Source organism: Sylvia atricapilla, chromosome 20, assembly GCF_009819655.1.
Source record: "Sylvia atricapilla isolate bSylAtr1 chromosome 20, bSylAtr1.pri, whole genome shotgun sequence".
NCBI classification, from domain to species: domain Eukaryota; kingdom Metazoa; phylum Chordata; class Aves; order Passeriformes; family Sylviidae; genus Sylvia; species Sylvia atricapilla.
In genome coordinates, this window is record NC_089159.1 from 10,737,847 (window position 1) to 10,765,828 (window position 27,982).

Here is a 27,982-nt window from a genome sequence, read left to right on the forward strand (position 1 = left end):
AGCTCCTGCCCCAGCGCTGCCCCACACTCCAACTCCTATTCACAGCACAAGGAATGGGCTGAGCCAATGGGCCTCATCCAGAGCTAGAGCAGAACCAGCCACGCCGTCCTGATGAGGGGCACCACGACATCCCACAGCCCATTCCCACCAAATCCCAGCACACTGACAGTGCAGGGACAGAGGCCAGTGGGGCCTTCCTTTGCTGTTCAGCAGCTCGAGGCAAGGACTGAGCCAGCCTGGGAACAGCCAAACACAACCTCTGCCAGGACTGCACCCATCTAGTGCCAGGCTCAGGCTGGTATTTCAATAATTCAAGTTTGTATTATCAAGTTCTGTATAACAGGGACAGAAAGAACCCATGACTGATTCTATCCACAGCCTATTTTCCTTAACACTAAACATTCGCTTCTAACAACTGATGTTTCACTCAGGGAGGAAATAACCTAAAGATAGTGTTATAATCCATTTTAATCTGTACCAAATGATAACAAGGGATGGAAAACAGGCCATAAGTATGGCGGTTTTCCTCTCCTCACCCCCATAGCTTTTAGAATCAAAATAAGACTGGAATGAACAACTGTTCAGAAAAAACATGCCAAGTCTCAGAGGAGCCTCACCTGTGAGTGCTCAGAGCTGCCCACCTCCACACCAGCTCCACAAGCCCTCTGCAGCAGCCATGGATCTAACTAAGCTAATTAAGCAAGCGCCTGAACACCGAGACAGGCTGAGCCAAAGTCCTGCTCAGGTAAGCAGAGGTCAATTGGTTCATCTGGCCAAGGCTGCTCAGCCCACTGGGGACACTGGATATCCATCACAGAAAGCAAAGGGGCCAAACAAGCACTGACCACATCATCACAGGGGCAAAGGACACCTTGCCCCCGACCCCTGGTACACGGGAGGTCTCCAGAGCCCCATGCACCCACTCAACCTGGAACAGTTCTCACTTTTTTTTTTCTTTAAATGCAAAAAACGCCCTCAGGATGCAAACCAGTCCAAAGAGACACAGGCTACATACAAAAACCAGACACAATAAGCCTTGCATTGCATGTCTACAGGAATCTACCAGGCGTGCGCACAGACAACCACACCGACACCGACACAGCAGCGACACCTCACCTTCCACCTAAACCACCCAAAGGCATTTTTTTTGTTTCTTTTGTTACAGAAGGCCACTTTGAAATAAAACAAAGAAAGAAAAGACAAGGAGCCCAACAGCAGCGGCAGCAGGCGGCTCAGTGGGATGAGGAACACTCCGGACACGCTGCGGGCGCCTGGAGAGCAGAGGCCCCTGCAAAGGGCCGTCCCCTCTGTCCAGCTCTGCTCAAGAAACCAAAACCCAGCTGTGCCAGTGGCCCAGCGGTGACACTGAGCCCTTCTGGCCTTCGCCACCCAACACTCAGCCCCAGCACAGACAGATGGACACACACACACACACGTGCAGAAAAACCCCGGCAGCAGCAGCGTGGCTCCAGCCCTTATTTCCCCATGTGAAACGTGGGTCAGCAGCTGCCCCCAGGGACACACCACCCACTGCCCCTCGGATCCCACACAAGCAACTGCAGAGAACATGGGAAATCGGATCACTTCCCTTCCTAAGATAAACTACAACAGATCTGGCTAATTTTTACTGGTGAGGTCAGGAATACATTCCTGTATCTAAAGTGTCAGCATTAAGAACTCTTTTCAGGATCATTTTAAAGTAGCAGTTTGTGTTCCTTGCCCTCTGCCTGCACCTCCCTGGCAGGCAAGCTGCAAGTGGCTTTGGCAGGAGCAGGGAGGCTCAGCCCAGCACGAGGTGTCCCCATCCCGGGGTTCTGTGCCCACACAGCTGCAGACAGCCCCTGGCTGGGCTCTCAGCTCAGGTCCAGCTCCTGAGCACAATTTGGCTGTTGGCAGCAGGACAGGAGCGTGTGGGCTGCCAGGGCCCTCAGCAGAACCATCCCCACTGACCAACATGCTCTGAGCCAGGGGGACAGGACAGAATCCTCTCAAACTACTATGCAGAAACCCCATTCTCTATTGTTTCTGTGGCATGGTTACCAATAACTAATATTATTCAACAACAGAAGAGATTTCTTGTAAACTTCATATTTATTGGTTTTTTGGGGGGGGACAAATTAGATCTTATGAATCCCCAAGTGTACATATATATTTATATATAGCTTTCTCCATAGGGAAAACATGTATCAAAGGAGGAGAGACATTCCTAAAGTGCCCCTTGTCATACAGTACTGAACGGGATTTCTAAGAGCATCAGCGTAAATCCAAAGTTTCTGAGCAGGAATAACAGAGGTGGAAAAGGAAGGGCTATGGCTGCTTTTCTTTCCACAGAATAGAAAGAGGTTTGCTGACTTTAAAAAATAAAAATAAAAATCCCAAAGAAATGTTTCTGGCAGCCCTGAAAAAGGCAGATGATAACAGGGGTACACATGACACCTGGAGCAGCTCCTGGGCTGGCCAAGGGGGATGTTCCTAATGGGGAGGCCAACACCCTCAAAGGGGATCAGACGGACAGACAGACAGCATGGCACAACTCCAAGGGGAAAGAAAAACTGGCCAAGATACAGGACTGGGCAAGGCAGGGCCACTCTTTGCTCTAAACCATAAGGGAGTAGAAGATGAGGTCAGCAGCACCCCTGTCCAATAACCCGGCAGAAAGCTCATCTCCCTGGGGCTCAGGCAATGCTCCACACTGAGCCCATTCTCACCCTGTCTCCTCCCTCAATGAGGAGAATTTGTTATTTTGTGAGCTGGAACAGTAAAAAAAGGCAGAAACAAGTCCTTCCCCTCCTGATGCTGCTGCAGGGCCACAACTCCCTCCTGAGAAGGGAGGTGACCCTGTGGCCCAGACTGAGCCTTGAGGAGAAACTGAACTGATACCCAACCCTATCTCTCAAATACTGGCACACAAGTGCCTCCTTGGGAAAGCACCTGCAGGGACAAAGGACAACTAAAGCCTGGCAATTCTGGGAATCCCCCAGTGTTAATGGTGCACGGGAATGAGAAGAAACTATCTGCTTAAATGGGGTTTTAAGAAAAGAAATCCTTCAAGGTGTGACCATTCTGCAGGAGCTGTGCTGGCAGCAGAGCCAAGAGCTTCCTGAACTCAAGGATGCATGAAAGAAAAATTAAACGAGTGGTAACTGGGGCTTTATAAACAGACCATACAATTCCCAGTGACAACTGCTCAGAAGGCACCATCACCCTCTGACCCGTGCAGTCATTTCTCCTGCCTCCAGCTCAGTTTTAACTGGGGGCAGTATGGAACAGGCAGATGTTCTCAGTTATAGCCCTGACACCCAGTCCTCAATAGGCTGAAGTCCTGCTAGAGTCAGCAGGTCTTTGGGGCAGAGTATGGATGCTGCTCTGCAAGAGGCCTCAGCCCCATCCTGGACACAGCCAGGCACCGAGGTTTGGTGCTCAGACACCCCTTCTCCTCTCCCAGAGCTCCTGGGCAGATGTGGGACCACCCTGCTGGCTACAGCAGCTTTTTGCCTGCAGTAAGGCCTGTGGAATACTTGTTTTAGAAAGAGAGGAAGACAGAATGGAGATCATTCACAGCAGTAACTACACCACAGTGCAAGGACCAGAACATTCAGCGAGCAGCACAACAGCATTCCTCCTCTCCTGGCTCTCTGGGGTTTGCCACTGACCTCAGACGGGTCTGCTCCAGCCACCGGGAAGGGGAACAGGAAGGTCCTGAGGGATGAGGGTTCTTTGGTGCACGTCTCACTGTCAGACACGAGCTCTCACACTGATCTCTGCAGCAAGCCCTTATCCTGCATAAGGAGAGATTGCTTCCCTGTCAAAGGGAACAAGGCTGCTCGAACTGCCTGTGCTCTGGAAGGGAACCACATCCCCTTTTATCCCTTTCCAAACCCAGCGGCTCCCACACCAAAGTGTGGCCAGGACAGAACGAACTAACAAACATTAACCCATGCAGCAAATCTACCTCATTTCTCTTGGTCTTCTTGTCCCAGGTTCCATCCACCAGGCCACAGAAACACCCTGCAAGATGCCAGCACAAAGTCTGTGCCTCTGCCAAACAACAAACCCGAGAAACCTGGGGGGGCTTGGACGGGTGGGAGGGACCCTGACTGGGGCCATGCCATGCACAGAGATCTGCAAAACCAATTATTGCATCAGCAAACCAAGCCAGACAAAATACAAATTCCCCCAAAAACATCCAAACAAAGCATAGTCAATCATTAAAATAATAAAAACCAGTATTTTTTGACATAGCTATAAAAATCAAGTCATTTATAAAATGGCAACAGATCAAATCTGGTTCATGTATTCTTTTTCCTTTTATTAGACAGGACAGAGAATTTTCTTAAAATGCCATAACAAGTCACAGTGATTTTAGATGGTTTTTGAAATGTAATATATTGATGGGAAATACCTTTAACATGGTTTGACTCGTGGTTTGTTGTTGGGGTTTTTTTTTGTCACTGTACTCTGGTCCACCAAACCATCTATCTTATAGTTTCTTGTTTAGAGAGGACACTCTGTCTTCTTCCTCCAAAAATGAATTTTGTCTCATAATCCTGCAAAATAATCAACCTTACAAAAGGCCTTCAAATGTTATATTTATATATATATGTATATACATATATATATACACACACATACACACATATATATAAATATAGACTTCTATGATTTTTTTTTCCCATTCTACGCAACGTCTCAATAAAGAGATCAGCAATTTTTATTCTACAAAGAAGCAACACATAAGAGGGCAAAATTAAAGTCTTAAGAACATCATATCCATAGTTCACTCATTACACATAAAAGGAAAGAAGATCACCATGAAGAAGCGTCTCTGAAGTTCGGAGAGGAGCGGCCCCGGCACAGCCCGGCCCCGGGGCTGGAATGTACGGAGTTTCCTTAGGAAAGGTTCCCCAGGGAGGCCTCGCCTCGGGCCGCGCCCTCTAGGCCAGCTTCAGCGTGCTCACCGGGAAGGAGGGCATGGTCACCATAGTCACGGGGTTGAGCACCGTCTGCCCCACCAGCTGCGGGTGGTGCACCACCTGGGCGCCCACGGCCGGCTTGGCCATCACGGCCGGCTGGCCCAGCCCCGCCGTGCCGTTCACCTGCTGGTGCGACAGGGTGTGGGCGATGTGGCTCACCACGGGCTGGCTGACGGCCACGGGCTGGGGGTAGATGGGCAGCTGCGGGCCCAGGTGCGCCATGTGGTTGATGGCGGCCGGGTGCACAGTGATGTGGCCGATGGGCTGAGCAGCAGTGGTGAGTTGCACGGGGCTGGACGTGGAAGGTGCAATGTGAGCGATGTGCTTGGTCTGTGGGCCCTGGATGACGTGGTTGACAGTCTGGATGACGGAGGCGTGGGTGGTGGCCGTGTGGGCGATAACAGTCGATTGCACGGTCGAGGCCGCCACGATGTGAGTCTGTGCGGGGACGATGGCCTGCGGCGGGACCAGTGCCTGTGTCTGCAGGGAGGGCTGGGCGTGGGGCTTCTGCTGGATGGACACGTGTGGGGGCAGGACCGTGGGGAGCGGGGCAGCAGCGCTGGGGGGGACGGCTTTCAGCAGCTCTGGGTGCTGGCGCTGGCTGAGTTTTGGTAATGAGTTCATTGGCCTGTCGTCTTCCATATCTTCATCCATGTTGTCTTCACCCTCTGGAAAACACGAAAGGAAGAAACTCCCATAGAAAAGCAAGCAGAGCACGAACCGGACCGATGAGGCTCCCTAAAAGGCAGCATCAGCAGAAGAGACGTGCAGGAGGCGTCACTGAGCTACAGGCTGATGGCACAATGGCACAATGGCATGGCACAGCCCTCTCCTTGCTGCCTGTGAGGCAAGGACCTGGTGCCAGGCAGGTGTGACAGCCCAAAGACCCAGCTAGAGCAGGTAGGCTGAGAGGCCTCACTGGGCAGGCAAGGGGAGCACCATGAGCGGAGGCTGACAGAAAGCACCTGGCTGAGCTGTCTGGGCTTCTGGGAAAAGGAACAGTTTCCTTTCCTGGCCAGTTGTTCCACTAATCAGCACCACTCCTTCTGCTCCCAGAGCAGGAAGGAAATAGCCATGGAGAAACATGGCAGCAAGTCTCTCGTCTGGTTCTGGAAAATGGACTGTTGTCCAGGAAGTAAAGGAACTAAGGAAACAAAACAGGACCACACTAGCCCTGAGATCAGGAAGGTAAGCCTGGCATCCTGCACTACCTTTCTAGTGCCAGCCATGCAGCAAAGAATAAAAATCTCAGAAGATACAGAAGCATCAGGAACACCAGGGAAGACACTTCCCCTCACACGCTCTGGGTAGCAGCAGCTTGGTGTGGTGGCTTTCAGCAGAGAGAACAGCTGGCACTTCTAACAACAAAGCACTGCTACTCCAACCTTCCATGAGACTACACCTGGAGCCCGCTCCTACCATCACAGGGGATGAGCCTGAACAAACTCAGGTTTTCCCTTCCCAGAACCTGTGGTATTGTCTGCCTGGCATGCCAAGAGCAAATGCTGAGTTGAAGGAGCTGCTGTGAATGGTTCTGCACTGCTACAGCCTCCGTGTCTCTGGAAAGCTCTACATCCACGGACTGCCTGCTCTTCCTGCTGCAGACCCCTGGTGTGGACAGAAGCATGCACTCTCCTGTCTCACAGAAACTTCTCACTGGAACCGCACGTCAGATATCCATTACTGTTATTTCATCTTCACTGTGAATCCTCCTCATGCAATGTGAAGGCTCATTAAGCTGTTCAAATGCTCTGGTGATTCTCCCTGTACCAAATCCTTCTTCTGTATGTGCTGAACACCCTCCCACATCCACACAAATGCACCAGGATGCCCACTTCTAATGAGCAGAGATGCAGAGCTGTGCAAGAAAAAAGCTAAGTTTGGAAAGCAGGGATTTATGTCCACAATGAGGTTGGATGTGCAAACCTGCACTTTGTATCTACCTGACACTGATGCACAAATTTTGGTTTACTTCACACGAGCAGCAGTGTGTTATTAACAACATCAATCATTACAAACACTCCAAAACCTTTTCCTTTATTCTGAATGCAAAGAAACCCCAACACTGCTAAATGAAGATCTCCACCAGCCCGGTGTAACTGCGTCACTGACCTTCTGAGATGATTACAAAAAAAAGAGAATAATTCTGGGTACCTGATGCCGTCGAGGTAGATGCCTGGTCATCCTCTGGCTGAACTGTCTGTCGAATAATTCTGTCAATCTCCAAGACATCCATCCACTGGCTCAGCTCGTTCTTCAGCTCCGCCAGCCGCTGCTGGGTCGCGATCTTCTCTCTCGCCAGCCGCTCCATCTCGTGCTCGTATTCTTTCTCCTTCCTCTTCAAAGTCTAAAGCCAGGGAAAAGAAAAAGAAACATAATGAGAACAAAGACAAGAATAATCTAGTAACCAGGTCGCTCCCAGTCCACAGCTCATTATTTTATATTGCCAGTTATGCTGGTGTAAAATGTGTTCGGCTATATTTACACCTGTCAAATTTGGGCAGGAAGGGAAGGACAAGAGTTGGCACCAAGAATTGCTCTAGTTGAAGGCTTTCTGCATTCTGAGGGAAAACTGATAAGCCCCCAAAACTGAAATGCTCAGAAGGAAAGAAAAAGCCTAAGTACTGATGAGCTTCCAAGCAACACACACCACACCAAGAGCTCCTGATCTAGAGGAGATGGTGGATGGTAGAACCAACAACCACACATATCTGAGGGGGGATCAACTATTCCAAGGCCTCTTTTGTGAGTTTTTAAACCAGTGTAGCACTGCACAGAGAGAGATCTGGTCTCTCAGCCCAGGGCAACACTTACTATATGCATAAAAGAGACAAAATGAGGTGAAATCTGTAAAACCACATATAGACTGTCCATTTTCTGAAGTTAAGTTTCACCACTGGGAATTTAAATCCCACACACACTTCTGAAAATACCAGCCACATGGAGCCCACACAGATGCTCCTATTCCCTCACTGCTGGCAAACACTGAGCTCAAAAGCAAGCCCCACACCTGGCAGGGTATACCAGGGTCATGGTCTCCTTAACACATCTCTTTATTTCTCTCTCAGGTTCTCCAGGATGAGTACAATCAGAGCCTGACCTCATGCCTTTCCATAGTTCTGCCAGTGTTGGAGCTCACAGGTTTGCTGGGAAGGACCTTAAAGCCTGTTCAGCCAGCCTTTAATGCAGCCCAAGGTGACGCAGATTAGGGCAGCTCCTGCTGCTACCTTTGCCCTGCTAATAGCAATAAAGGAAGTATTCTTAAAAGAGCCAAAACATGCATGTTAGCAGGCCACAACCACTGCAGGTGTGTCAATAGAGACAATTCCTCTCCCCCCAGATCAGCTAAAAGCTCCTCAAAGTAAAGGGGTTTCAGGTAAAGGGGACAGCTTTTTCTCCCCTGTTGCCTTTCAAGCCAAAGCAGGCAGCAGACGGGCCAACACCACCATGCCACAGCTCTGTCCTGGGCAAGCCCAGCAGACCTGCAGCCCACTGCAGGCAGGTAGCCTGGGGACAGCCAGAAAGGGAGGATGGGGACTCCCGGAATCCTGGCTCTGCACCAGCCCTGTAGCCCAGAGATTCCCGTGTGGCTGAGGCCCAAATCCACAGGCTAGTTTTACAGCCTCTTTCCTATCCAGTGCAGCCAAAGCATTTTGCCTGACCTAGAAACGCCACGTGCTGTGTGTGCCCTGATCCCCCTGTGGTGAGAGACGGAGCAATGGAGGGGAAGGTGACACACTCCTGGATCAGGTTTAAACACGCAGGAAGCCTTGGAGCTTGTCTGAATGTCTTCCCCTCACTATGTCATCAGGAAAGAGGCAAGGAGAAGAAAGGCTGAGGCTAAACCTGCTGTGCCAACAGGAGCCCGGCCCCTCTCTGCAGCATCTCCCCACGGCTGCTCTCCACGCAGGGCACGAGAGGACAGGACAGAAGAGCTCTCCAGGAGGAGCAGGCGCGGAATCCCGCAGCAGCCTCCGCAGCGGGCACAGCACACGCATAGTCAAACAGATTTGGCTTCACTCCCTGCTGTGAGAGGGGACTCCCAGCACCGGGGGAAAGCACTACTACCAAGTGTGAGCAGGGCAGCTCCTAATTAGTTACAAACTTTTAATTACTGGGAAGGCAGGCAAACCCTTAGCAAGCACCAGGAGGAGTCTCCCAGCCAGGAGAGCCAGGGAGTTCACTGTGTCACCCCGCAGGCACTCCCCAGGCTTTGGGAGGTGGCAGTGGTCCAAGGCCAGCCCCATGGGCTCTGCCTCCCTCAGTGCCAGCTCCCCGCAGCCCCTCGCTGGGTCTGCATCTCCCCCAGTGCCCAGCACGGCTGGGAGCTCTCCAAGGGGAGCTGCTGGGAGGCTGAGCAGCAGATGGGCTGCAGGCACTGGTAATCTTTCAAAACCTATTCCGGGATGCAATTCACTGGAGCTCACTTAGTAAAGGCAGATCTCCAGGCTGAGCTGCTCTGGCCTAATAATGAACTGGGTGGGATTAACAGGAGCCCTGTTCCCTCTGCTCTGAGCTCCCCTCCACACTGCCCCTCTCTCTGCAGGTAGGTGTGGTGTGGCTCCGCAGGGACTGGGAGTGTGCCCTGCACTGGGAGCTGAGCCTGGGGCCAACAACAGCCCTGGCCCCACTGCAGAAAGCAGCACTCGTGGAGGGACAGGCAGCAGGGACCCTTCTGTGGAGGAGCAGCTCCTCCTCTGACTGTGGCGCTGGCACCCCGGGGACACGCAGCTCCCTGGCATCCGCCTCCTGACAGATTATTTTCTGCAAATCATCCTGCCCACATCAGGTGCCAGGATTTCCCATCAGTCAACAGAAAGTCCACAGTGACAGCCAACCCTGAGTCATTGGGACTGCGGTCACTGACCTGCCCCTGAACATCAAAAAACCTTTAGAGACACCCACTCAGCCTCAGGAGGCTTTTCTAAAACAAGGAGTTTCTGTCAGCACTATCATCATGGATCCCATGCAATACAAAACCAGACACTTTAAAATAACATATAACCATTCACTTTCCCCCAAACCCAAGCCTCTGCAATTTTCCAACAGAATGGGCATATAATGATAGCACTGAAGAGCAGCAGGGACCCAAAAACTACAAACAACACAGTAACTGAGAACTAAATTTTGATAAAAGAAATTAATACAAATGCCTAACCACCTTTCCTTAAAGACCTGGAATGTCATTAAGGCAGAGGCCTGGGCCAGCTGCAGGGCAGGAGGTGCCACCAGAGCCACCTCCACAGCCACTGGGAAGGACCATGGCAGGGCTCACACCTGGTGCTGGCACCTGGTATGACAGTTTAGCTGCTTGTCAAGATGCTGAAGGATCCACTTAACCTGGCTCATGAAATACTGATCCTGTTTCTCCACAGCAGAAAAACGACTGAAGTTACCTCCATTTCTGTTTCCCCACTTTCTCAGTGAGAGGGCAGGCTGGGCTGGCCCCAGGAAGGCCAGACATGCCCCTGAGCTCTGCTCTGTTTGCAGAGGGCAGCCCAAAGCTGGGGGTGCCACCTCACTGAGCCCACCCCACCCCAGACTGCTTTCTGCAAGCACCAGGCTCCAGCACAGACCCTGCTTCTTACGTCTGTGTCTCCATCACTGGAGCATTTCTTTTTTTCCTGTTAAGCAAGTGGGAACCCTGGTTGCCCAGGCAACTGTTACACTGCAGTGTGAGGAACCTACAGAAGCTACGTCTTTAGAACTCTTTTATTTTTTGCACTTTAAAAAAAAACTCCACATGATCATCACTTAAAAAAGCAGACCCTGGCCCTGCCAAGGGGGAAGCTGAGCTACCCCAGGGAAGAAATCATGGATTTCCTCATATTCTCATGAATCCACCTATGGCTTTTGATGCTTGGGAAGTATTGCAAATCAGCTGCTGGCTCTAGTGAAAGCAGATGACGTTCCACTCTGAACACTCTCTGTTCTGCTGAGCTGAAGCTGAGTGAGCCTTTTGCAGCAGAGCAAGGGCCTGACCCTCCCCTGCCAGGCACCACTGCACTGGGCACAGCAGGGGCTGCTCCACGTGCAGGTGGAAGCAGTGACAAGGACACAAGGGCAGTGGTGAGTCCCTTCATCTTTTATTTAAACACCGGCAACCAAATTAAAATCCACAAATTGCTTTTGCTCCCCTAGAGTATCTGATTCTCCTCCTGTACATGTCAGATCTCTGGCAGCCTTTATCCACCTGGATTACTGAAGCCAGACCAGATGACTGCAGTGACAGCAAAGGCCTGACATAATTCTCAGTGGTACCTTTGTGCCCACCATCCTGGCTACTCTGGAGCCACTTTTTGGTCCTTGTGGGCATCTCCCTGTCATTATCTGGTAAACAAACCATACACCAACTCCTGCCCTCTTTGTGTAACTACAGTCATTTGTCACTGCAAAGAATGTTCCATTTTATGGCTGTCTGTAATTAAACTGTTCACTCTCATGTCAAGACTGGAGATAATGCCCCCAACACCTTCCCTGCTCCCACCTCAGGAATGTCACTGGCCCTGAGGCTGGCATTAGTGAGGTCTACAAGGCCTTATTACACAGCTCCCCTCAGAAACATTTTATTAGCAGTTAAAAAACACACTTTCAATGATGAGGTTTTCCAAAACATATTTCAGCTCTTTTCTCCTCTTACATGGCATTTGCTGATTGAAAATACCTCATCAATGAGTAATCAGGAGAGTGATTTGCAATTTCAAGCCAGATTCTTTAACTCTCTGCTCTGGGGACCACAGCTGGTGCCAGAGTGGGACCTGCTGGGCCAGGGGGGTCCTGAGCTGCACTGACCTGCAGGAGCTCCAGCACAGACCAGACCAGCTGGTCATGCTCTCCACACAGCTTTGATTCTTATATGTAATGGAAAAATCCCTACATCCTAAGGAAAGGATCTCATTCTTGCTGGGACTGCCATGGTGGAGGAGATTCACAGCAGGAGCAAGAATCCACCAGCCTGACTCCAAAAATATTCTGACCAGAACCAGAGGGGTACTGGGGAACAAGCTGTCCCCACAGAGCCCCAAATGGAACCCAAACAGCCTCAACTGCCAAAACGCCACTGCCCACGGCACCACACTCACCTGTAGGATTTGGGGATTTTCCATCAATTCTGGGCATTCCTACTTGGAATGGTGCTAAATGGTCTACACTTGTTCACAGCACAGCACCAACACCAACCACCGCCCCCGAGCCCACCCAAGCTGCTGCAATGGAGCACAGACTGCACAGGTGGGAGGGCCAGCAGCCAGCTCTCCCAGCCCCGGGGAGTGTCCCCAGCCCCGGATCAGTGTCCCCAGCCCTGGACCGGTGTCCCCAGCCTCTGCAGCCCATTGTCCCCAGCCCTGGACCAGTGTCCCCAGCCCCAGGCCAGTGTCCCCAGCCCCTGCAGCCACTGCCCGCCCTCCCAGGGTGACAGCCCCTGCCAGCCCTGTCCCTGCCCCGCAGACCGGCTCCTGCCGATGCAGACCAGCCCCCTCTGCCCCCTGGGAGCAGCCCCCTCTGTGCCCCCCGGGACCAGCCCCCTCTGTGCCCCCCGGGACCAGCCCCCTCTGTGCCCCCCGGGACCAGCCCCCTCTGTGCCCCCCGGGACCAGCCCCCTCTGTGCCCCCCGGGAGCAGCCCCCCCTGTGCCCCCCGGGACCAGCCCCCTCTGTGCCCCCCGGGACCAGCCGTGTGTGAAGCCCGGCCGGTTGCCAGGGGAACCACAGCCATGGTTTCCATGGCAACCGCTCCATCCTGCCGGCTCTCGGAGCCGAATCCCGAATCCCGCAGCGCTGCCGGATGTGCTGGCCTGGTACCACCGACAGCAAAACACAGCTGGGGCACAACGGCCACCACAGAGCACGTCACCGCTGTGCCGCGGCCACCCCGGCACTGCCACCGCCCACGGCCACACCTGAGTGCAGCCTGAGCCACGGGAGCCTCTGCCGAGCACACGACCACAGCCTTGCCTTCCCCGAGCACACGGGCTTGACCCAGAGCCCTAAGGCATGAGCAGACCGTGCTCAGCACCAGGAGAACAGGGCCAGGGTCTCACCGTGACCAGTCCCCAGGGGACCTGCGAGAGGGGACAGCTTGTGTGCAAATGGGGGCAGGCACAGGACAAGGACTTCAGGCTCCTGAGATCTCAAACCTCACAGCAGGACCAGGACCAAAGTAAAGCCTGCAAAGTGAACCAGAGACTGTCCCTCAGTCGCCGTGAGTGTGACCTGCAGCAAGAGCAGGCCCTGGGTGTTTGGCAGCAGCCTGGTGACCCAGGCCTGGAGGAGACGCAGCCAAGGCGTGCTCTGTGTGCCGGGAGCTGACCTCACCCTCACACAGGCACGAGCAGGGCACTGGAGGGAAGGAGCCCGTCCTCGCTGTGTGCATGGGCTGCACCCACTCTGCTGCAGGTCCCAGTGGGGTGGGCACCACCCACCACTGCTCAGCCTGGCTGCAGTGGTAGGGATGGACTTCTGGACAGAAATACTGCCCAGGACAGGAAATCTGCCTGGAGCAGAGCAATCACGGAAAAGGAGAACGTGCGTTGGAATTTACATTTATCATTTCACACTGACAACTGCACCTCAGGCTCCTGATAAAAAGGACAGCAGGCCATAATCTGTGATCGAAACTAGGGCTGGAACGTGGCTGTTGGCACCAACCTGTCAGAGTCAGCCTCCTGAAGCACCATGCTCTGGACAAAGTACAAACAGTCACTGGGGCAGAGAGGAGGAACGATACCAAAACCAAACCAACAAAAAAAAGTAGCAACCAACTGGAACCCACAGCACAACAAAGCAGGGAAAAGCAGAGCCATCCCCAGGCCAGTCACTGGCCCCATGCTGGCTGCCACCAGGTAAGCAGATCTGGTTTAATTCCTTGATACAACTCCATCCACTTGCTGCAGTGTTTCTGTATTTTCCTTGCAGGCACCTCTGAGCAGCTGCTGCAGGAGCCAAGGCAGGGTTTTGGATGGGTCCTGGGTGCAGCCCTCCCTTTGTTCCCGTTCCTACACCATGGCTCAGCCAACAGGCACAAGGCAGAGGTAAGCTGCACACCTGAAGGGACCCTGTCCAGGGAGCAGGGAAGTGAGGGCTTCTCTTGGAAGAGGGCATCTCCCAAAACACAGTTCTGGCAGCCCCAACAGCCAAGGGCTCTGGCAGAACCACTCCCCCACACCATGGCAGCAGGTCTGATGCCCTGGTGACTCAGAGAACAGTGCCATCCTCCTGCACCACCTCTCCTTCCTGTTTCTCCATCCATCTAAGGAGGTCAATGCCAGTTACTCACGTCCCAGCAGCTCCACCCATGGCCCACAGAGCAGATCTGGGTCACCAGAGGATTTCTAGCTGTGCCTGGGCAGAAACCTCTGTCCGTGCTGGAGGGCCTGTGTCTGCACTGCTGCTGCCACAGTGCCCACTCTGCCATGGCACTCACACTGCACTGCTGCTCACCCAGCTGGGCCCAGGGCTGCAGCTCCTCTGCTGCCCCGAAGGGCTGCCTTGGGCTTGTTTGGGGCTTTTGCTGTTTCAAAGGCAAATGACTTCTGCAACATCACACATCAAATACAGCCCATGCAACCAAGCTGTAATTATTAGTGCAAGTAATGTTATCACTACTCTCATTAGGGCCCATGTGCCTCCCCTCCCATGCCAGCTCCGTCACCAGGTGGCAACCAGAACAAGCAACAGCCCCCAAACACAGCAGCATTCCCAGCCCCTGTGCTGCAATCCACTCACAGGCTGGTTTGGTTTTTACAATGCTGAGTGCTTCTTCAAACTACTACTTAAATGACAGCAGTGGAACAGGTGTGGATTCTCTGACAATTACAAACACACTGACAGATTTACAATTTCATTCACCCTTTCCAAACTCTCATGTACAAGTAATGAGCGAGATACTTAAAAAAAAAAAATCACCAGCCCTCTTGGCAATGGTTAAGAAACAGCCTACAATCACTCAGCAAGGTCCAAATGCTAGACATTTTTAATCACTATTACAGGACATGTTTTGTGGCCAAGCCTGCAAATAAAAATGCCCTGCTGGCTCCCTGGATGAGTCTCCCTGCAGACAGGTCCTGCTGCAGCTGGAGGAACAGCGGGGAATTAAACACAGTTTTTTTGAAAGTCTTATTTCTCATCGCTTTCTAAAATCTACAGATGACACCACATTGCATGACCATAGCCTATGGATGCTGGAGGCCTTCATTACTGGCACTGAGATTCAGGCTAATTAGAGGAGATAGAATCAGTGGATCAGGTCAGGTAAACAACATGAAGCAGCACAGCTTGGCATGTGAACGCTGCTCACATGAGGGAGGCACGGCAGGTACTGATGGACCTGACTCTTTACTAGAAAAGGTTTACAGAAGATGAGTATATTCACCTCATAGCTGGCACAGAATAAAACATAACAGTTACAGCCATCCTCACCAAGGTGGGGAACTTAACAGGATTCAGCAGCACAGTTTGGTTTATGCATTTTGATCAATAATCCAGTCACATAACAGTGCCTGAATGTAAATGAGTTCTGGTCTTTAACCACAACCATTGTCAGACTGTGGGTTTGTGTCTGCAGTCCAGCACCTCCCTGCACCAGGATCTGGCACGACTGTAGGGCCCTCTGCACCCAGCAACACCCAAATTCCCAAATCAAGCACTGCTATGTGACCCAAAAACCCACTGGTCTTGTTCTGGTCCTCTACATGCACAGAGATGAACGATTGTGCCCAGGCACCAATGAAGTTACTGATAAATAAAACAACCTAAAAGACAAAGAGATGCAATGAATCTTAAAGGAAAATGTAACCAATGTAAAATTTGGTCTGTTCACATCTCCACAAGATCAGCTTAGAAAGGGCTTCACAAAGGCTTTTTACACGCACTACTTAGGCATCCTTGGATAGTACTTTGGATTCATTCTACCCTCATGGGAGACAAATCTGTTGATTATTGTTGGCATGAACAGGAAAAACTATATCATTCTTAGGTGCACAACTGTTACCTCAGGCTGAGAAGCCAAGGGAGATGAGGTGAGGATAAACAACTTAAACATCATAAATGACGGGCAGCACTGCTGAGCACAGGTAAGTCATAAGGAAATCTCACTGCTCTTGCCCCTCCCCAAGGTATTAATGACAAACTGGCCATACTACAAATCCTCAGTTCAGCACAGCTACATTTTGTCTCTTAACACCGCAAGCAGGGCTGCCAGAGGATTTCTGTGAATTTGTAAGCAAAGTCTGTTCCACAAACAGAGCCAAAACTGCTCTGCAGGACACAGCAGCCCCCAGTGCCTCTGCCACACCCGAGCAGCATGGGCAGGGGTTGAGATCACACTAGTGGCTTGCTTCCACACGTTCTAAAGGCTTTTGCTCTTTGCCTTTTGCATGCCCTGGGAAGCTCAGCTGCATCTCAGATTTTGAAAGACATTGTTATTTAGTCAGCGTTTCAATTGTACTGGGGAAACTGGCCAACAAGCAGGACCTGCAGCACAACCCAAGACTGATGGGTTTGGCTGGGCTGTGTGCCAGCTGTCCCAGTGTCACCTGGTGAGCAAATCACCTGGATGTCATCTGACACTAAATGTGCGGTAGAAAATAACCCCAAAACTGGAGGGCGTTCAGTGCCACAGTTACAGGCACAGTCTGAACACAGAGTAGCAGTCTTGCTTAAGGGCTTCAGCCAGCTTCCAAAGAAGAGGATTACGTTTCCTAGGGGGAAGGAATCCTTCAGAGAGCATCCAACCCAGCCCAGCTGCAGGGGCTGTGAGCTGTGTCTGCCATGTGCCAGGCTGGGTGCCCTGGCTGCCCCTTCCCTGGCACGGGCAGAGCACAGAGGGGCTGCAGGGGGACAGCCCTGTCCTCTGACACTGCTCAGGAGCCAGCGAGGCCACAGGGCTCTGCTCTCTCTACCCAAACAGCATTTTACCCTCACTGTGGCCTTTTCCACATCGCTCCGTGCTTCTCACAAACTTCCCAGGGGTCTCCAGCACTTTCACTCAGGTTCTGCAGGCAGGAAAGTGCAGAACAAGAGCCAAGGCAGCCCACGTAACAGACCTGGCTGGAGGTGTGTGCTGGGGTCTGGAGGCCACTCTCTGCTGGACCCACCGGGACGCCCTCCTCAGCAGCACAACAGCCCACACTGCCTCAGGCTGAATCACCAGCTAAAGGGATTATTAACTTCCAGCTGCGTTGGGCCCCATTTCTTTTGTGCAACAGTGTGCTTAATTGCAAATTCTAATTTACTGTTGCAGAGCACAAGCCCAGGTCCAAGGATAAATTAAAATGATGGCTCTATGGGAAGTTCAGAATTCAGCTTTCTAACTCATCTGATTTGATGCAGATACAAATATTTAAATCCAGCCAAGAAAACAAACAGGCTGTTTCTAAGAAGTTCCAGCTGGGAAGGGGGGAAGGAAGGATTTTGAAGGAAGAGAGGCTGCAACAATCAGTGTACTGTCACAGTGCCTGCAGGAGCAGAACAGCCGCTGTGCAGAGCTTTGGCCAGTGCTGTGCTCCTCCCTGTGAGGCTCATCTGGGTTTGAGTTTCTTGGGCCTTTTCTTTCCCTTTAGTGAAAAAACTACCTTGCTATCCTGAGAGTAAGAGCTTATACTTTTAAATCCCTTCTGTACAATTGCCCTGTTCTCTTGTCAAGGGAAACACCGTGAGTGAAACACATGGAGCCTGGCACATGATCAGTGGCCATCCCCACACTGATGGACGTTAGTTTGTTGAAACAGATCAAACCTAAATTCAAACCGCAGTGAAAAAAAAAAATTAAAAATACGATTTTTGTTTGTGAATGCTGAAATTTCAAATCAGATTTCTAATAATCCGGTTTTGTTCAGGCAAATACACAGTGCTCAAGCTTTTAGCACAACTGAATCCTGTGGCTGAGTCACAGACCCACGGCTTTGGCGCTGCCAAGGAACACAGTGCCCAGGATATTCCCTGAGCAGCTGCCAGAGAGGAGGATGAGGAGGAGGCGAGGAGGTGACAACGTCACAGGCTGTCCGTGTCAGTGCCCTGGGGCAGGGAGCCAGCCCTGCACAGGCCTGGGTCAGTGCCAGCTCCCAGCCAGCCTTGTGCTCGCCATGTGCTCCCCACACACGTGGAGGCGGCACTGCCACGGCCCGAGGTCACCGTGACCTCCTGCGCCACGCCAGGCTGGCACCCGGCTGCAGGCCAGCACAGCAGCCTGGTCACCCACGGCTGGGACAGCGCTGCACTGACCCACGGACAGCCACGGACAGCACTGACCCACAGACAGCACTGCACTGACCCATGGACAGCACTGCACTGACCCACGGCTGGGACAGCGCTGCGCTGACCCACGGACAGCATTGCACTGACCCATGGATAACACTGCACACTGACCCACAGACAGTACGGCACTGACCCACGGACAGCGCTGCACTGACCCACAGACAGCCATGGACAGCCACGGACAGCACTGACCCACAGACAGCACTGCACTGACCCATGGACAGCGCTGCACTGACCCATGGCTGGGACAGCGCTGCGCTGACCCACGGACAGCACTGACCCACAGACAGCACTGCACTGACCCATGGACAGCACTGCACTGACCCATGGACAGCCACAGACAGCACTGACCCACAGACAGCACTGCACTGACCCATGGACAGCACTGCACTGACCCACGGCTGGGACAGCGCTGCACTGACCCACGGACAGCCACGGACAGCACTGACCCACAGACAGTACGGCACTGACCCACGGACAGCGCTGCACTGACCCACAGACAGCCATGGACAGCCACGGACAGCACTGACCCACAGACAGCACTGCACTGACCCATGGACAGCGCTGCACTGACCCACGGACAGCCACGGACAGCACTGACCCACAGACAGCATTGCACTGACCCATGGATAGCCACAGACAGCGCTGCGCTGACCCATGGACAGCCACGGACAGCACTGACCCACAGACAGTACGGCACTGACCCATGGACAGCACTGCACTGACCCACGGCTGGGACAGTGCTGCCCTGACCCACGGACAGCACTGACCCACAGACAGTACGGCACTGACCCATGGACAGTGCTGCACTGACCCATGGACAGCCACGGACACCCATGGACAGCCACGGCCAGCACTGCACTGACCCATGGATAACACTGCACTGACCCACGGACAGCACTGCCCTGACCCATGGACAGCCACAGACAGCGCTGCACTGACCCACGGCTGGGACAGCGCTGTGCTGACCCATGGATAGCACTGCCCTGACCCACGGACAGCCGGCCCTGCACTGCACACTCCACACTGGCCATCAGAGAGCTCTTTCCCACAAACTACAACAGCAGCCTGCCAAAATCCAGAGAAAGGCTCAGATCTTCTCTGAAGGCCATTAGGCTTCAATACAACCACACTCCCAAAAACCACTTTTTTGAACAACACAGAGAGTGGCTGGGTACAGCCAGAATTTGCCCCAACCAAAGTCTGTCTGAGGGAAGCTATTTGTGAAAATTAAGAGAAGGGCTGAGCTGATCTGACTGAGGCATTACTGACCCTCCAAAGCAAAGCTGAAGTGAATAATCAACGTCCAGCACTTCTGAACACCAGAGTGAAACAGTGTTTGAGAGTGACCGAGGAAAAATGGGAAGACAGTTAGAAAACATGTTTTACCATGGAAAAGTCCATTATGATCAATCCTCAGCACCCTTTATTCCAGTCAGAATGTACAGGGTGCACTGGCTCTCTATCTGCACTATAAATGCAGCAACTCTTCCAGTTTCCAGATGAGTTTTAATTGCATTACATGCTACTGATTTCACATTCACGAGACATCTACAACAATTTCTTTTGTACTACCATTAACCCCTTTCACAAACATTAAATATGCAAACACTAACGCTTATTTCCCTCCAGCCACAAACACAACTGATTTTTACCTGTGCTTTCTCCCAGATTCACTCCTGGTAGTGCCCCATCCACCTACAACCTCAGATTCCAGGCTTTCCTTGCCTCCAAGCAAATGACTTGTACTCCCATGTCCATCTCATCAAAATTCTCAGACATACCATATCTTTACAGAAATCTGTCATTTAGCCAAGCAAACAGAAAACCTCCCCAAACCACACACATTCACCTGAGCCCAAAAGGAGCAACTGAAGTTCACTCAGCCAGGATCTCAAAGACCATGTGAATTATCTCCTCCCTGCCATCACCACAGCGGTAAGGACAATTTGTGGTTAAGGTGGCACTTCCAGAAGGGGAGTTTGTCCCCGTTTTCCCCTGCCCTCCAAGGCCAGCTGTGGTCCCTGCAGAGCCCCGGGCGCTGCACGTACCTGGATGTATCGCAAGGCACTCCTGAGGACGCTGAGGTTTGAGGTCTTCTTGTCATCCACGTTGGGGATGTTGCGCTTTAACGTCTCAAAGCACTCTTTCAAATGTGCACGTCTAAAGAAAACACAGGTGGGTCGTCAGCTGCCAGGAGACACACCAGAAACCAATTCCACCAGAGGGGAGAGCTTAACTGGGGCCTTAATCCAGCAAAGCACCTACACCTGTGCATAGCAGCCCCAGTCCAGCTCTGTTGGGAACACTGTGCAGCCTTAAATAAAACATCTCCTCTCAGTGTGCTGGTGCTTTTGTTGTCACCATACTTCCAATTCAGCTAGTCAGGCTTGGGTCAGAAACTGATGTTTATTCTGTATTCCCATTGTACACTGACCCCTGGGTATCTGGGGTATTTTACTCCTTTTAAATCAGAAGAGTCACACTGTTATGCACTGTTATTGCTTTGCAGGATCAGGGCTTTGCAGGGTGGTTGGGATGCAATGGTGCAGTTAAACAGAATGTATTGGGAAGTAGGAAATGCAGAATTGAGCTACAAGAAAGCCAAGCAATACTGCAAGATTCAGTAACAGTCACTAAGAGTTTTATTCAGGTTGTCTGTTTAAAAAACAAGCAAGCAAACAAACAAAAACCCACCAAAGCCAAACAAATTTTGACAGATAATGGGCCAAAAACAAAGGAAGGGAATTACAATTAAAAAAACCCAAACCCCTGGCTTTCTACGCACCTGTTCTTCTCCAATTTATTATGTACTTCCCTGGTCCCAACCCTGTAACCCAAACAGAACAAAGATCAGCTCAGTGTCAAGTTGAAAACTCCTGCCTTGCACCTGTGCTTGCATCAGTGTCTGTATGTCAAGATGCAAAAGCAGCAGAGGTGTTCAGATATCACTGGTGTAACATTAAGTACATATATATCCCTTCCCATACTGTTTTAAGATAAACTCCATACTTTACACGTGCATCAGATGTACATCAATTAATATCATTGTGTACAGAATGCACAGAAGAAACCAACAGGTGTGATGTGTTGTATAGATGCAGACATGGCCACTACCAGCACCAAGGAAAGACACCAGGTATGAATTTTAAGTTCTTGTACAGACCCAGAGAGCCCAGATTCTGACCTGGTTCTGATCTGTGCCTACACTCCTGTGGGATAAGGTTTGTGCAGCTTCAAATTCAAGGGTATAGGATTGGGCACAAACTTCCAGCTGCTTTGGGGTTTTACTGTGCATGAAACAACACAGCTGAGGATAAACATGGAATGAAGCAATACAGGAATTCTCCAGTCACTGCTCAAGGAAAAACCAGAGTGAGTCTCTGGGTTTGGGGTTTGAGTCCACCCACTCTCTGAATCAGAGGAATATTTTTAGGAAAAGCCAAACAAATACTTATCTCAGTTTGCCAGCTACAGCAGTGATAAGGTACATTGGCAGATGTGGAGATTTCAAGTATCTTTTCTACATTGTGCAAAGTAATTATTTGCCTTTGACTGAAAATACAGGACATTGAGGCAATCATATTTAATAAATTGTCACAACTATTTGACAGCATTTTCCCACTAAACATTTACAGGCTGAAAAAGACATCTTTTCTGTGCTTATGGAGCAATTCTGGGGGGATGCAGTGGTGATGCTGTGCTCCACACTGGCACCACCACCTCCCAGGGCAAAGCTGAGCCTGACAGCACAGCAGCAGTTTGTGGTGCACTTGCAGCCACCCCACTGCCCACAGCCCAGGCAGCCAAACCTGTGCAGCCTGCCCTGGTGCCCCTGTGCTGGCAGAAACCTCCCCCACAGCTCCCTGAACCCACACAACATCAGTGACATGGTCTCCTGGTGAGTGCACAGACTGACAGATCCTCCCTGCAGCAGACAGGCTCTGAAGATCTCAATCTTCTTAGAGGAATTACACGGGCCTTTTACCAAAGTCATTATCTTCACAAACTCCTATCTTACTTTCGCTGTTTCTTTCCCTGCATTTTGGGATCTCTGCATCCCAGTGGACACTACAGATCTCCTCCAGCCCCCATGGGATTCACACGCCATCCCCAGCACCACTGCCAAGAGACATGTCCCTGCTGCAGGCAGCCAGAGGCCCAGAGAACACACCAAACACATCCAGGTCACTTATGCTGCAGGAAAACTGAGGGGCCAAAGGAAACAGGTAAAACTGCTGCTAAGAAGGGAATGGTTTGTTCTCCCAGTCCACAAGCAGTAATAGCAGACTCCCTGTTGGGATGCTGTGGTCTGGAAACAACCACCTACAGAGAAGGCAGGATCTCCAGCAGCCAAAGTCCTTACGAACAAGCCAGACAAACACTAACCTGGAGGAACATCAGAGCCACAAGTCCTGTCAGAGGGTGAGGGCAGACTAAAGAGCCTTCAGCCCCTTCCAGCTGCAAGGTTCTGAGCAAGCAGGAGACCCTTAGCACTTACAGCACTGAGAAACTGAAAGAGCAACTAAGGTAATCTCTGTCCTCAGAATAACATCTCCCAGATCCCATTCCAGTTTTCAAGAAAGCTCCAACAAGCAGCAGCGCACTTTGATTTCCACGACCAGTACAAGCAGAGATCTTCTGCCAAACATAACACGAGATACCACTTGAGATCAGACAGGCAGGGCTGGGACTTGCCTCCTAACACAGTTCTGGCCTGGAAAAAAGAATCCTTATACAGAATCTTACAGCGTGGAGCGAGAGAGGAAAATCAAAACGCGTCAAGGTAAAAAACCCTGCTCTCAGCAACCGAGAGACATTGAACACCCACAGGCCTTGGTATTTCTGACCCGTAACACTTTGCTCAGCCCCTCTGGACGCAGACCCGCACCCACAGAGCGCACTCACCCTCCGATTCTCTTCTTGAGCTCGATGGGTTTCATGTCGTCGGCGGGCGCCAGCTTCAGCGCCCCGAGCGGGGCGGGCGCGGCCGGGTGCTGCAGGGGCTGGATGGGCTGCGGCACCACATGGTGCTGGGAGATGGCCAGCACGGGCCCCGCGTAGTGCTGCAGCTGCTTGGGGCTGCCCGAGGGCGGCGTGGCGGCCTTGCCGTCCGGCAGCGGCGGGCCCGGCCGCTGGATCACCGGCGCCAGCGGCGGCGCGTCCTTGGGGCCGGCGGGAGCGCTCACCGGGGGCTGGTGGCGCTGCAGCGGCGGCGGGGACAGCGCGGCCCGCGCCGCCTGCTGCGGGGAGCTGCCGACCACGGGGATGGGAATGACCGAGATGGGGGCCGCCAGCGGCGGGGGCGGCAGCGGCACGGCGCCCGGCGGGGACACGGGCACCAGCAGCTCGCTCCGGGGCTCCTCCGGGGACAGCGCGCTGCCGGCCCGCGGCACGCCGGCCTCGGCCGCCTTCTGCTCCGGCTCCCGCTCCAGGCACAGCTTCTCGTGCTTCTCATTCTCCTCTGAAACAGAAACACCCGCAGTGAGCAATGGCCCTTCCCTGACCTGCCCCGGGCGCAGCCTACAGCCGGCACCGGGCAGGATCCTTAGGTTAAAACACCCCGGGTTGGGTACTGAGTCAATCCCAGCTCCATGGACACCGCACCGGCACAAACACATCGGGGCACCTCTTTACTGCTGTGGATTTTAATCAAGGCCTCAAACTTGGCTTTGATGTGTGCACGTTCCTATATGTTTTTAGAACACCAGACAAAGTAAATGAAATCTGTGTGGCCGGACTAGCAAAATAAACCTCATCAAATGCAATCCAGGGCTCTGGCTTTAATTGCGTGAACATGGCACAAACAAAATTTATTTATACAAGTCCTGCGGCGCCAGTGGCCCTGGCATCTAGACGTTGCGCAGCCTTAATCAAATATCTCCAAAGCCCCCATCCGTGAGGCTCAGCAGCTCCTGCTCCTCACAGCCTCTGAGGAGCTGCAACAAGAAATGCTGCAGCAACCTCTTCACAGTAATATACAAATATCTGGAAAATAAAACCTTCTTTTATCAAGGGAGGGATTAGGGGAAAGACACGGACATTGGGTGTTCTGTCTTACATATTCATCAATATCAGGTAATTCAGGAAGCTCTAAGAAACATCCCTCTCTAAGAAACAGATGTTCTCCCAGGAGAAGCTTGGGCTCGACTGAAACACTGAAGTCAGAATGTGTATTTAGGAAATTAGAGAGAAGAGCACGTATAGTGCCACCTAGAATCACCAGGTTATGTTCAACCCCCAGCGATCTTCAAGAGAATCTGCACTGAACATAACAAGTGGAAGGAGGGGAAAGGGGCCCCACCAGGCACAGAGCTCCCAGCCCCTGCAGCCCCCAGGGGCCCTGCCACCACTGGGACACTTTGGGGCCTAGCACAACAACTACAGAGAGCAACAAAAGGGACAGAACTCTTACTCCTGATTGTGAATGCCCTTTGGTACGTGTGACCGCACAGCAACACCGACCCAGATTCAGCTGACACAATTTCCTGAAGTTCAGCTGCAGCAACAGCCCAAACACACCCCAGCCTCGCTCAGGAGTGCAGGAGCCAGGTCAGGCAGCCAGCTGCCAAGGCAAACACTGTCCTGAATCCACATGGAGCAGTCACCCTCTGGACCGAGTCTGGCACTGGGGCTGCAGCCCCACTCTCCGACCCTGCAGCACTCACAAGAGCTCCACATGAAATTCTGTCATGAGGAAGGATTTCACATCCATGCAGCACTCTTCCCAGGGCGGCCTGAGACTCAAAACCAAAGTTTTCATTCAACTTCTGCAGCACAAGTAAAGGGTGAGTGAGCAAAAGATCTGACTGTCTCCAAAACAAGAGGGAGGTTGCTTAAGCAGCAGCTGAGCCTTAAAGCTGCATTTCTCTGTATTTTTCTCAAAATCTTTCAGGGTATTATTAACAGTTCCTTAAAGAAAGAAGTGAAGCAGCACAGGGTGGCAAAACCCCCAGGAGGAATCCCCTGATACAAACATAAATCTTAGCTACCGACAATTTCGGAGCGGTTCGGTTGAACAACATCAATAACAAATAAAGAAAAGCCCTTTGTCTGCAGATCTTTTGCTCCACTTTGCTGCTGGTTGGCAGCCAGAGCCAATGCAATGGCCCTGGCACAGGGAGCAGGAGGAAACCCAAGCCGAGGACCTGCTGACTCACGGTGTTCCCTGAGCAGTCCGGCCAGCGCACAGCCACCGGGGCCAGCGAGGCACAGGGCACACCAGAGCCCTCCCCGGCCTCCTGCACTGACACCGAGAGCAGGCAAAGCCCCGGCAGCGCCGGGCTCTGGGGACCACAGCAGGACCTGCCCAGAGGTGACAGGGCCACAGGGAGCAGAGCGCCCAGGCAGGACACCGAGACCTGCGGGAACAGAGCCCAGGGGGGACTCCTGCAGTCAGTGACACTCACCGGGGAACGGAGACAACAGGGAAGCAAGGTTAAAGCAGGCATTACTGATCAGAAGTGTCTATGTAAATGTCTCTGGAAGCAGGTGCAGCCCTCAGGCTGCTGACAACCTGCCAGCAAGGCCTTTGGTATTGCTCCCTTGAGCTAGACTTTATTTCAAGGGTTTTTTTTTTTTAGCCAAAATCTAACAATGAAGAGCCACTGTCTTCTTGGGTCTGACTTAACCACACACAGAAAGGACCCATGCTCCCAGCCCCAGCAAAAGGACTGGAGGGTCCTGAGCCATGTCTGGACAGAAACCATCATTGGGTGCTGAAGATCTGTCTCCTGCTCGCTTGGCACTCACACCCTGCACACAAACCAAAGACACTCTTTGAAGGAAGCCCCCCCAGGCTCTGTGATTTCCCATATGAAGGAAGCTCACCCATGTTTGGTCACAGTTCAAGGATGGGTGTTCAGTGTGCTCAGACACATGCCAGACATGGAAGGCTCATTCCTTCCCTGGTGGCATACTCGGCACTGCTGCAAGCCCACACACAGAAAGCAGCCAAGGCTCAGGGCAGCCCCTTGGGCAAGAGGACAGCTGAATCCAATGGTGCCCCTCAAAATTATGTGTAGTTTCCATTCCTTTACACTCTTATGGAGTGGACTGAGGACAGAACACACCATGGGAACCAGTCCTGAGAACCCCCAGGGGGGTCTGAACCACAGCCCAAGCATGAGGACTCCTGCAATCCCACCCTGCCCACACCACTCTGCTTGCCAGCAGGTTCACGTGCTGAGAGCAGGCACCTCATGTCCCTGGCCATGCCACACAGGCAGTGACAGCAACACTGGCAGCCATGGGACAGAACAGCAAATCCTGTCCTGGGAGGACACAGGAACAGGGTCAGCACCCCTGACCAGTGGCCTGGTGCTATTTTAGGGCCTCGATGGTCCAGGAGTACACAGCACCAGGCACTCCTTGTCACCTAATAATCCGCTGTGTTTAAATATATCTCGTCCCTTTCGCTGCCCTGGAAATGCCACCCACGTGTCACAGGCTGGGGGTGCCAGGCAGGGAGCAGTGGGCAGAGCCACACGTGCCCTGGGGCCAGGAGTGTGCTGGGGGAGCAGCCTCAAGGGATGGCAGTGCCCTTTGAGTGCTCCCACTCGTCACTACGGACACTATCAGCACCAGAGTTTATCAAGGGTGTGTGCCTTTGCATAGCCAAGCATCCCACCTCTGTGTGTGCTCAGTGAAGAACATCTCTAACTCCAGAAACAGGGAGGCAGTTCTGTGGTGTCACTTTCTGAATGGTCTGAAGCGTTTTTCTGAATCATTCAATGCTTCTGGGAGCTTATCCTGCATACCTTGAACTGCTACAGCCCTGGAAAGGAGAGCCAGGGGTATCACTCACACTGCATTTGCAGCAGTGTCACCCGCAGGAGCCACTCCAGGCTCCTACCAGAAAAGTGCTGGGTACAGAAGAGTCTCCAAGTATTTACTACTCCCAAGGCTGCCCCGGAGGGAGAGAGTCATGCCAAGAGGAAGGGCAGGCTGGAGCCTGGAGCCTGGTTTCTGTTTCTGCAGGTCCCTGGCTCTGCAGGGGAGAACCAGGAAGGGGGAGATAAGAACAGTCAGCAGAACTGGAGCCCAGCAAAGCTCAGCATCAGCCAAGCAAGCTCTGAGTCACAGCAAATGCTGCTGACACCAGAGGCTGCAGCACACAGCCACAAGCACTTCCAGGCCCAGGAACAAGCTCGCAGGACTGAGAACCCTTTGAAATTGGGACCCTTTTCTGACTCCTTCAGAATTTTGGCTGACAACACCACAAGCCTCACTTTTCCCTCCCATCTTAGCTAAAACTTCCCAGTTTGCTGTCCACCCCTTGGCACCATTGTTTCTTCACCAGCAACACAGCAGACCCAAGACCCAGCACTGCTTCCCAAAGCCCTGTGGGCTCCTCCAGGCACCCAGTGACACTGCCACCCAGTGCTGTGCCCACCCTGCAGTGTCCTCTCCTCCTCACACACACCGGGCCTTGCTAGCACCTCCAAAACTAACTACACCCTATTCCAGGAGCACGCTGCTCACAAAGGCACCCAAAATGCTTCACAGTTAGAACTCAGAATTCACAATACACTCCAGAGGAGCAAGAGCCAAACCAGTCTACCTGGGGTCCGACTCAGGGGTTCAGAGACCCCAGAGCCCTACCTGACACTCTCCCTGCTGAGCAATCCTGCTACACTGCCACATGCTCACACCTCATCTGCAGGCTGGGTCACCATTCTCTACTAACAACTACAGCACTCAGGTATCTCCACTTTCTCAGCTAGGGGATGATGACACCTTTATGTCCTATCTCTAAAGG

General features: G+C 52.4%; 1 protein-coding gene across 2 annotated transcripts in view; it reads right to left on the minus strand.

Moving 5' to 3' along the window:
• Positions 1–4,283: 4,283 nt before the first annotated feature.
• Positions 4,284–27,982, minus strand: part of MNT (MAX network transcriptional repressor) — a 28,235-nt gene continuing 4,536 nt past the window's right edge. Inside the window, exons 2-6 of one of the 2 annotated variants that reach the window (XM_066333599.1) lie at positions 23,131–23,686; positions 21,011–21,052; positions 20,274–20,385; positions 7,128–7,320; positions 4,284–5,641 (exon numbers count right to left, since the gene is read on the minus strand). In XM_066333599.1, the coding sequence (XP_066189696.1) occupies positions 4,935–5,641; positions 7,128–7,320; positions 20,274–20,385; positions 21,011–21,052; positions 23,131–23,686 (1,610 nt within the window). In that variant the 3' untranslated portion in view covers positions 4,284–4,934. The remainder of the gene's footprint in view (positions 5,642–7,127; positions 7,321–20,273; positions 20,386–21,010; positions 21,053–23,130; positions 23,687–27,982) is intronic. The other variant, XM_066333600.1, reaches the window with a different exon arrangement.